At 40.5% G+C, this 10,000-nt stretch overlaps 2 protein-coding genes across 2 annotated transcripts in view; one reads left to right on the forward strand and one right to left on the reverse strand.

The window, feature by feature from the left end:
• The window catches only part of LOC137969918 (uncharacterized protein KIAA0930-like), a 76,394-nt gene that overhangs the window by 18,765 nt on the left and 47,629 nt on the right, over positions 1-10,000 (forward strand). The window lies entirely within an intron of this gene.
• LOC137969915 (protein NLRC3-like) overlaps positions 4,775-10,000 on the reverse strand; it is a 26,442-nt gene continuing 21,216 nt past the window's right edge. The window contains exon 8 of the mRNA XM_068816321.1: positions 4,775-10,000. This exon is cut by the window's right edge and continues 758 nt beyond it. Within this exon, the coding sequence (XP_068672422.1) occupies positions 7,649-10,000 (2,352 nt within the window). The 3' untranslated portion in view covers positions 4,775-7,648.

Genomic DNA, 10,000 nt, shown 5'->3' on the forward strand with positions numbered 1-10,000 from the left:
CAGGGCGGGCGGAATCCTAGCCTTGGTTGCGTGAGCTTGTGTGATGACCTTAAATTTCCTTTTTTTTGACAGTGAATCCGTGTACATGCAGAAGTTACTTTTTATTAGACAAGAGGTTTGGAAACAGAATTCAAATAAAAACATATTCTCTTTGAAACGTTCAGTTCGTAAGACGCTTTAATACTGCATTCGCTATCAAGTGCGGTGCAGTGATTTCAGAGAGGAAGGGAGAGAGAGGAAAAAAGGGTCGGTCCGTAGCGCAAAAAACTGCGAGCTCGGTCTTGAAAAAGCATTTTCAAGACCTCAGTCACAGTTTTTTGCTATACGGACCTCCCAGCTGGCAAATAACATAGGTAGACATTCTGTGTAATGTACATAGCTAAGCACTACACGCACTCTACTGAAAGTACATGACTAAAGAGCCACTGCAATGTTAAACAGAACTTTCGGGGAAAATACCTCAACATAATGAACACAGAAACGACCCCAATGATGAAGTCTCTGGGATTAAGAACTACAATCCTGAACACACTTCCCCCCATGTATTGTCCACTAAGACGGCCAAGGCACAAGAAATGGACTAAGAAGGCCACACTTTTTCAGCATTTTGTACAAGCATGTAACTAAGGGCCTAAGTGAATGGTTTTATTGGAAAAATACCCAGAAGTGATTCCTATCTTACATGTGGTTTTAAATTAACCAAGAGATCATGGATCATGGTTTTTACTTTCTTTCCATCTTCTTTTTTTTAAGAACTTACTCCTGAAAAAAAAAACCCTTTTTGCACAGTTGCATCTGCAAACAAGAGACCTTTTGACCTTGCAAACAATGAATTCAACACACTGCTGGGGAAAAAAAGACCACTTTTTGGCATGTGGTTGGGACTGTCCTAATAGACCACTTTCGATATATTAAAATTCAGTCCTAAACAAAAGGCATCATCTCGAGGCTCTGGGGAATAAATATAAGGATTTGTATGAGTTTATTCCCCAGAGCCTCGAGATGAAACCTTTTGTTTGGGACTGAATTTTAATATATCGAAAGTGGTCTATTTGATTTGATACCAATCAACTTTAATTGCTTGCGCTGCTTTCTGCGTTTGCTGCGTCCGACCCATATTAGGCTGATTTAGCAACAGAACGGGAACGTCAGTGGCGACGTCGCGCGCAGCAGAACTACCAATGAGAATTTAGAAAAGAAAAGAAAAGAGTGGAGTCTATTCTATTCTGAATTCTCATTGGTGTTTTTTCTGCGCGCGCCGTCGCCACTGACGTTCCCGTTCTGTTGCTAAATCAACCTATTAAGTAGACGCTCCCTGACAGTAAACTGGATTGACTTTGGTGTGTGTTTGTCTTTCTCAAATTTTCGTATTCAGTCCGGTGCTGCACAGCAGTGCGGTACATCGTTCCTGAGTTATTTGTCAAAGCTCTTCACTCAACTTAATAGAGTTTCAATGGTATGGAGACGCCATGTTGGTGAATCAAACTGACCCACCAATATGGCTCGCTCAGATATAGTACATTTGTATGAACACATCTCCTAAATCACCTGAAATCCTCAAACTGCTGAGATTCATAGGAACAGAGTTTTTTTCAACCAAATAGCTTTGTATCAAGGTGTCACACAAAGTGACAATTCGGAAATCAAAAATGCTGAATTTATTTTTTAGAAACGAAAGACGTCAAGGAACTGGAAACTTGGAAAACAATTTATTACTTGGTTATCGCAAACCTCCTATAGATAAAAATTCAAGAGCTTGCGATTTGATGACGTCACTGTGAAACCATCTATAGCTTCTCGTTGTAAATAATTGTTGCATAAATTAAATTTGGTCAAGAATGTAAATTCACCTAAATGCTTTGTAGATAAGCTTAAAGAAATATCGTTAGCTTCCAAAATGAACTTCATTTTACGCAAGAATTCCTGTCATCGTTACGAAAACTGCTCCCACATAAAATTTCAACCCACGCATGCAAATTACTAGACATCGCAAACGCATTTCTATATGCTTACCACTAGTTTTACTTGCTTTTTAAAGAGTATTCGATTGAACTCCAGCCTTGCCTGGGAAACCGATTCTTGGGTTCCAGAAACACAAACAGCGTTTCTGAGTTTCTATTTTAAAAATTTCCAGGGGAAAATGTTGTACGTGTGAGGTACTATACATTTTTACCCATTTTTGACCTAAAAACATCAATTTTGGCATGACAGTGCCCCTTTCATTCGGGAAGAAAAAGTGCCATAAAGTCAGTCTCCGAAGACAAACGAAAAATCCCTCACATGGTATTTGGGGTAGTACGATCATCTATCAGAACTGAAAATTTGGAAACGATATCCGTCGGGACAGGAGGTCCGAGAAGTTGTAATAAAGTCCTAGAAAATTGAGCTTATAAAAGGTTTCGCATGCAGTTCACGGTCTGCTGAATAACTCCGCCCACTACTTGAAAGCCAATCATGCTGAGACAATCAGCGTTCGGGCACGTGAAGGCTGTCAATTGACACTCGTTCCTTTCACGTGTGATTGACATGATACGTCAAACACTTTTTGCGCGCAGATTATGGCAGGAATCAAAGGAAAGCGATTTTAGCTGTTTTAAAATTAGTTTTTTAGAATTTTTTTTGGGGAAAATATACTTCACAGCCCACCGATTCAAGAATTGCAAAAACAAGAAATTTGAGTGAGACGCCCAAATTTACCTTTACAGAGACCTTAAGTTTTCAAATTAATGAAAGTTTAACTCTTGAACAATTCTCTAACAAGACGTTCCTTGAATTCTTGGAAATCGTACTCCAAAAGCTCCTCCTCTCCAAGGAAAAAGGGAGCGCTACGCTTGGAAGAATAGTAGTCATAGATGACCTTGATTTGCACTAAAGACATACTTGTATTCGTCTTGTCGCTCTATGTTCAGCGCAAACCTGAAAAAGTCTTTAGTTTTGTCAAACTTAAATACCACGTCAGGAGCCCATCACCCGGAGCGTGCAACTTATCTATACTTGTGCAACGGCGTTTTCACAAGTAGGGTTATTTTTAGATTGAATTTCCCGCTAATGAGACTCCCACAGGAGCCCGATGACCAATTACAAGAAATTAAGCTGACGTCATAGGGTCACCAAACCGTAACTGACTTTGTTTTTTGACCTAATTCCCAGGAAGGGCTAGTCTAAAAATAAACCTACTTGCACGTTGCACGCTCCAGGATGGGCTCCTGACCACGTGAACAAAACATGCATCGTTTGTTTAACAAACATACAAAGTTTTATTAGTCAACTCGAAATAGTTGTCTGGGAAATCGTTTCGTTCGAAAAATAAAGCTTTACGGTTGAACGCCAATGGTAGTAAATGCTCGCTCGAATTCACAGCCCTCCACCGCCAGTTTTGTTTTCATAGCAATCCTTGCGCTCAAAACCGGTTTTGTGGCTACTGGGGTGCACTATCGCAGTTCAACCAGTGAAATTGAGTGTTAGATTGTTTCTACTAGGAAAGAAATGGCACTCAGTACGGGAAGCAAACAGCGACCGTGTTCATAATCACAAATCATGGAAGCGAGGGTCTCAACCGCCGTGACCAGTGGGTTTTTTTTCCCACACCACGACGGCTTCGTGGTTCGGTATCGCGGCTTTGCCGTTCAAAGAGTTCACGCCAAAGTAAAAAAAAAACCCCTCTGGTTCCCAGGGTACAACCTCGTTCCCAGTGTCTCTTTGTCGCCCCACGACAATGGAGACCCTGGGAACGAGGTTGCCCAGGGTAACGTTACGAGGTAGGACTGAGCTCTTTACAACCTCTAATTTCATTGGATCCCTTTAGGACGTAGCTCTATTGTTTTTAGGGTTAGAGTCCATCGTTGATTAGTCACGAAAATTTTGGTTTTATCAACGGAGTTGATAATGTAAATTGACCACCGTACAGAGATTCTAAAAGCTGACGTTTCGAGCTTTAGCCCTTCGTCAGAGCGCTCTGACGAAGGGCTAACGCTCGAAACGTCAGCTTTTAGAATCTCTGTACGGTGGCCAATTTACATTATCAACTCCGTTGATAAAACCAAATTTTTGTATACTACTTGCCCACCGACGCAGCACCACAGTTTCTTTAGAAACTACCCCTTCATTCGTTGATTAGTCACGGTTTGTTTTGGTCCATTGTTTTCTGAGCCAATCCCGAGAGCCGTTGTAATAGCTGCGCACTGACTCAATGTTACGGGAGAGCTCTGGAGATGTACCTTTTTCGAACATTTCTGATCTCCTCCCTGCCATGGGCTGAATTCACCACTTTCTCACTAGGGGTATGTCCTGTTTCAAGATAGAACTTTAAAAAAAGCACCATACAAAGAGTCTTACTGTCAACCTCGTAAACCATGATCACTCGAAATATGTAAAATTATGCTGTTTGCGGTTTAGGTGGTGATTGCATGACGAATTTCAGCCCGAGTTCTGAAAGCAATCCTCTTGAAATGAAAGTGGCGATTACACTGCGAAGGATTCAGCTAGGGCTGTATTTCAGCCTGGAAAACGGGCTGAGAAATCCGCAAAGTCCATGTAATCGAAATGGAATTTCAGCCCGGGCTTAAAAAGCAACGTGAACTTGCGCAGTGAGGCTGTTTTCATATTTGGCGCCCGGTTTCCTTACATCGGGTTGGCTTTTTTCCTTGCAAGACAATAACATTGTATAAATATTACAAATGTTCCGACGGTTTTCACCTTCATAGTAATCACCATTCACGTACAATATTAAATGCTTATCCTACATAGTCAGGGAAAGTCTCTCAATATTGTTTTCCGATCGATTTTATTCATAAACAAAATACAGTATTTACACCAAGTACATCTATCCTAAAAATGATTACATGCCATGATTCTTAAGTAATAAAACGGGTTTAAGTGTACTGTGCGATATAACCCTATAAGAACGCTATATCTCGTTTACAAACAATTTTAAGTGTCAACTCAGTGAAATCTTTCGTTAATTGCCCCACCTTAAGTTTGGCATACTTAAAACCACAGGTCGTCCAGGCCCTGTAAGTGCGATTTCGGCACAAATAATCTAGATATGTATAACAATAAAATGGTTTCCAAACTTTGAACATGCCTTCTAGTAATCATTTCTAATGATTACGATTTCGGGGTTATTTGACATAGTACTTACACAGCTCTCGGGCTACTCGCAGGGCCTGTGCTAAAACTACTAAATACTACTTCACTCTGAAACGGAAGTTTGTAGATACAGGAGGAAATAGACTTAAACTTGGCTTGATGATTGTCTTGAGCAAAAACCATTATTTACCGACAGTACCTCCTCTTACAAAAATACAATTATTCCGTTACCCTTAAGCCGATCATACACGGTTCAACATCTTGCAACATTTGTTGCTCAGCCAATGTTGAACATTGCTGCACAAACGTGTTGAACGGAATAGAGCTGGTCTCTATTTTCGTTTAATGACATTCAACGTGTTGAATGGCATATTTCAACATTCAACACGACACGACACACTGTTCAACATTTGTTGAACAGGAGCTGCAACATTTGTTGATCAACGAATGTTGAACCGCGTATCATCGGCTTTAGATATTCAGTAACTTAGTGTTCTGAGGAAAAGTAGCCATTTCAAAGCAAAAAATGGCTAAACAATCGTGACACTGCCGCTTTCGTTGCGCCCAGGTTAGAACTTTAGTGCTTTAATTAAATACTTCTATGACAGAATATACTATACTAGGGGTTCTACTAAGTAGATAAATAAATAAGTAATCTTTCAAGAAAGGTTGTTTACATCGCAATACTCAAAATAAGCGAAAGTAACTGATCTTTACAGCGCCACAGTAACTTCCTACGAGTACTTCTAAACAAGTTCACAAAACGAGATAATTCAAAATTCATTATTCTCATGAACAACATGAAAGCTTACTATGCAGACAACAGCAGACATTATGGTACTGAGATTAAAGACCACGCATCAGAACTTGAGACAAATAGATTCCGAAATCATACAACTGTTAAAAGGCTCAACTTCTGCTGAAATTTTTAAATCGAGGCTTAAACCCTTTTTTTTTATTAGTAAGTCTTATTCTTAATTGTAAAATTACAGGCCTACTGTATCTTTTGCATATCAAATACCCAAAAGCAAGAGACGATAATGGGACAGAGAAGGAGCCTTATGGCGTTTGCTGTAAATTATGTCAATTTCACTTAAGTTATTTATGGACACAGGAAGTCGGTTTCCAGAGAAGTCCGCAAAGCTTAATTCAGACTTTAATTTGAAAAATCATTAGACAGTGCAGAGTTATGCTTATTGCAACAAAAGTGTGGTAAAATGACCCAAAACATCCACCGCTAAAAACAACTCACTTTACTGAAATTTACATATCCCGAAGGCTAGACTAGGCGTTTCCCTCTATGTCCAATTATCCCCTCTTGCCACAAGCTAGAGGTTATACAAGAGAAATAACGCACAAACAGCGGTGACAAACACCAGATATAAACACATCATTTGAAATTATCTTTTACTTGGCGTTTCGTATGCTTCTGCATACATCTTCAAACTGACGGTTAATACAAAATTGGAGCTTAAGGGCGCGTTCGATTGATCCAATCCCGGAATAAGAATATGATGTGATGATTAAAACGGTATGTTTGGCGCGTTTCGAAGCAGCAAGGATAATAAAAATATGTTTAAAATAGCATTTTAGCGGATGTTTGACAATTTTAATGTGAATCTCCGTAAAAACGAAGGATTTCTAACTTATATTCCATGTATTCTTATTCCGGAATACGGTCAATCGAACGCACCCTAAATATACACGACCACTAACTAATTAACTATTAAGTAACAAAAACTAATAAAGACACAGCTTTTCGTTGCTGACATATTCATTTAAGGTCGGCTTTAAATCTTTGATCAACAGTCTCCTTTATTTTACAGCGAGTGTCGGATCGCTCTTTCACTAAAATTTCAAAATGATCCCATTTTAAACTGTGACCAGTTGATGTAACATGGTCGTCGAGAGCCGACGTATGATGACCATTAATTAATGCTTTAAAATGCTCATTTTTTCTGTCATGCAATCGTTTTTAGTTTTCTCATATAGAAATCATTGCAGTCCCAACAGGCAGCTCTATAAACAATCTTAGCTATTTTCCCACGGCTAAGTCTATCTTTGTAAGGAAAGAAAGGTGTAATGCAAGGAGTGCTTTGAAAAATCACTCTAAGGTCAATGCACCCGTAGAATTCATTTATACACGACATAATTTGTTTACTAACGATTTGCTTTGTAGCCCTAAATAAGGTAAAACTAAGAAAATTCAATTTTCTATTTGGGAACTGTGATGGTTTTTTTTTTGGTTGCTTTTGTAAGACAGCATTCATGTTATAATTAACAACACCTCTGGAGTAACCGTTTTGTGACAGCAACTTCTTAAGTTCATCCAAAGACGATTGTAACAAACGAGGCGACGAGAAAATGCGGAAGCAACGAAAAGTGAGAGTAAGGATCAGATTTACTTTGTACTTTCGAGGAGTGACCGAGTCCTATTTAGTGTGAAGACCAGTGAAAGTTTTCTTTCGATAAACTGACGTTGAAGAAGTATGATTATGATGTTTGATAAGTACATCAAGAAACGGGATCACACTATTTTCTTCAAACTCTATATGTCATCTCACATATTCATCCCATATAGATATCTCAGATATGTCACGGCGGAGTGTTCTTTGATGACCTGAAAGAAGTAAGAGGCAGCCTCACCTCCAATACCATTGCCACTCAAGTCTAAATCGGTCAGGGTGGAGTTTGCTTTGAGAGCCTCGAGAGAGGAGGAAGCGCTGTCATCACTAAAACTGTTCGAACTCAAATCCAAATTAGTCAGGGTCGAGTTTTTTGTGAGGGTCGTTGATAGGATTGTAACACCATCGTCACCAATACTGTTCCAACTCAAGTCCAAATCAGTCAGAGTGGAGTTTGTTCCGAGTGACTGGGCAAGGGAAGCAGCACCCTCATTACCGATACTGTTCCAGCTCAAGTCTAAATTAGTCAGAGTGGAGTTTGTTAGAAGTGCCTGGGAGAGGGAAGAAGCTCCCCTATCACCAATACTATTAACACTCAGATCCAAATCTATCAGGGTGGAGTTTGCTGTGACGGCTCTGGAAAGGAAAGCAGCGCCTTCGTGACCAATATTGTTCCAACTCAAATTCAAACTACTCAGGGTCGAGTTTGTTGCGAGGGCATTGGAAACATAGGAAGCGCCCTTATCACAGATCTTGTTCCAACACAAATCCAACTTAGACAGGGTGGTGTTTGCTTCGAGGGCGTGGGGAAGGCGAGAAACACCCTCGTCACCAATGCTGTTGAAACTCAAATCCAAATCCGTCAATGTCGAGTTTGCTGCGAGAGCGGTGAAAAGGGAAGAAGCTCCCTTGTAGCCTATAAGGTTAACACTCAAATTAAGGCTACTCAGGGTGGAGTCGGCTTTGAGGAGCTTGGAAATAGAAGCAGCACCTTCATCACCTATGCCGTTCAAGCTCAAATCCAAATGAGACAGGACAGTGGAATTTACGTTGAGAGCCTGGGAAACGAAAGCAGTACCCCCATCACCAATACCATTACCCCCAAAGTACAAATGAGTCAATGTGGAGTTTGCTGTAAAGGTATCAGAAAAGGAAGAGGCACCCTCAACACCAATGCTAAGATTGAGATCCAAAGATAAAATAGTCAGTGCGGAATTCACTTTGAGGGCCTCGGAAAGCTTAGTGATACCGTCAACACCAATAATGTTATAACACAAATTCAACTCCGTCAGGGTAGAGTTTTCTTGGAGGGCGTTGGAAAGCAAAACCAGACCCGCATCACCGATATAATTCCCACACAAATTCAAGTCAGTCAGGGTCGAATTTCGTGATAGCGCCTTGGCAAGGAAATTTATAGCCTTATCACTAATGTCGTTCCAACTCAAATTCAGCTCTTTCAGAGTGGAGTTTTCTTCAAGAGCAAGACAAAGCGTGATCGTGCAGGCATCACCACAAGTCATGAAACTCAAATTCAATTCAGTCAGATGCAGAGTCTCACCCAAATGGTGAGCTAGTTGAAGGTGAAGATTGTCCTCAACTGTTTGGCATTCACTGGCAGCTATACAGTCGCAAACAAATATTAGAAATGCCCCAGCCTCGTCAGGAGATGTGCCGCCTAAAGAATTTACATGTGTGGCCATACTATTTATTAGAGACACTACAGTATCTTTGTTTTTCAATGCTGTGATTCCGCTCATAAATAAAAACACTTGATAAAGTTCAAGCCACTGTCTTTCTTCCGTAAATAGTGACTGACAGTTAACTTCTCCGTCGAGAAGTTGAAAGGCAAGATGAAGCCCTGCAAAGAATTCTTGAAAACTCGGGTGAAGAAATGTGTAGCGGACGCAGGGCTTCCTTCTACTGCTGCCACCATGGTCTGAGAGAAATCCAAACTTGATTAACCGATTTCCCTCTCTGGTGTCCTCAAAATATGACTCGCCCTTACGGAGAGCTTTCAGCGCCATTCTTCCCAGGATCAACAGTTCATTTTTATACACTGCAACAAGGTCTTCACTCTCGCTTGAAATGTTGTTCTTCACTTCATATCGTCTCAAAACACAACGGACCATTTCCATGAACACTTTTGTTTTGGTTTGTGGTAAAGAACCGAGGTCCTCAAAAATAACACACAGGAAAATTGTATGTAGAGGACTTCTCGTCAGTTCCCTTAAACTATCTTGTGGGTGGTCACAATCCTCTTCGGCATCATCATCATCATCATTATCATCGTCATCATCATCATCGTCATTATCGTCATCCTCATAGCTATCGTCATCATCATCATTCTCATTCTCCTCTTCCTCCGCGCAGGCATTCAAACCTTTTGTTATCAGCTTATCGGTCATGCGTTCAAAATACAACGCCTCGTTCACGTCCCAGTCGTCGTCGTTCTCCTCCTCCTCCTCCTGGTTGTCATCAACATTAAGAATACCATCAGACGTTTCCTC

This window comes from Montipora foliosa, chromosome 9 (genome assembly GCF_036669935.1).
Source record: "Montipora foliosa isolate CH-2021 chromosome 9, ASM3666993v2, whole genome shotgun sequence".
Lineage (NCBI taxonomy): Eukaryota > Metazoa > Cnidaria > Anthozoa > Scleractinia > Acroporidae > Montipora > Montipora foliosa.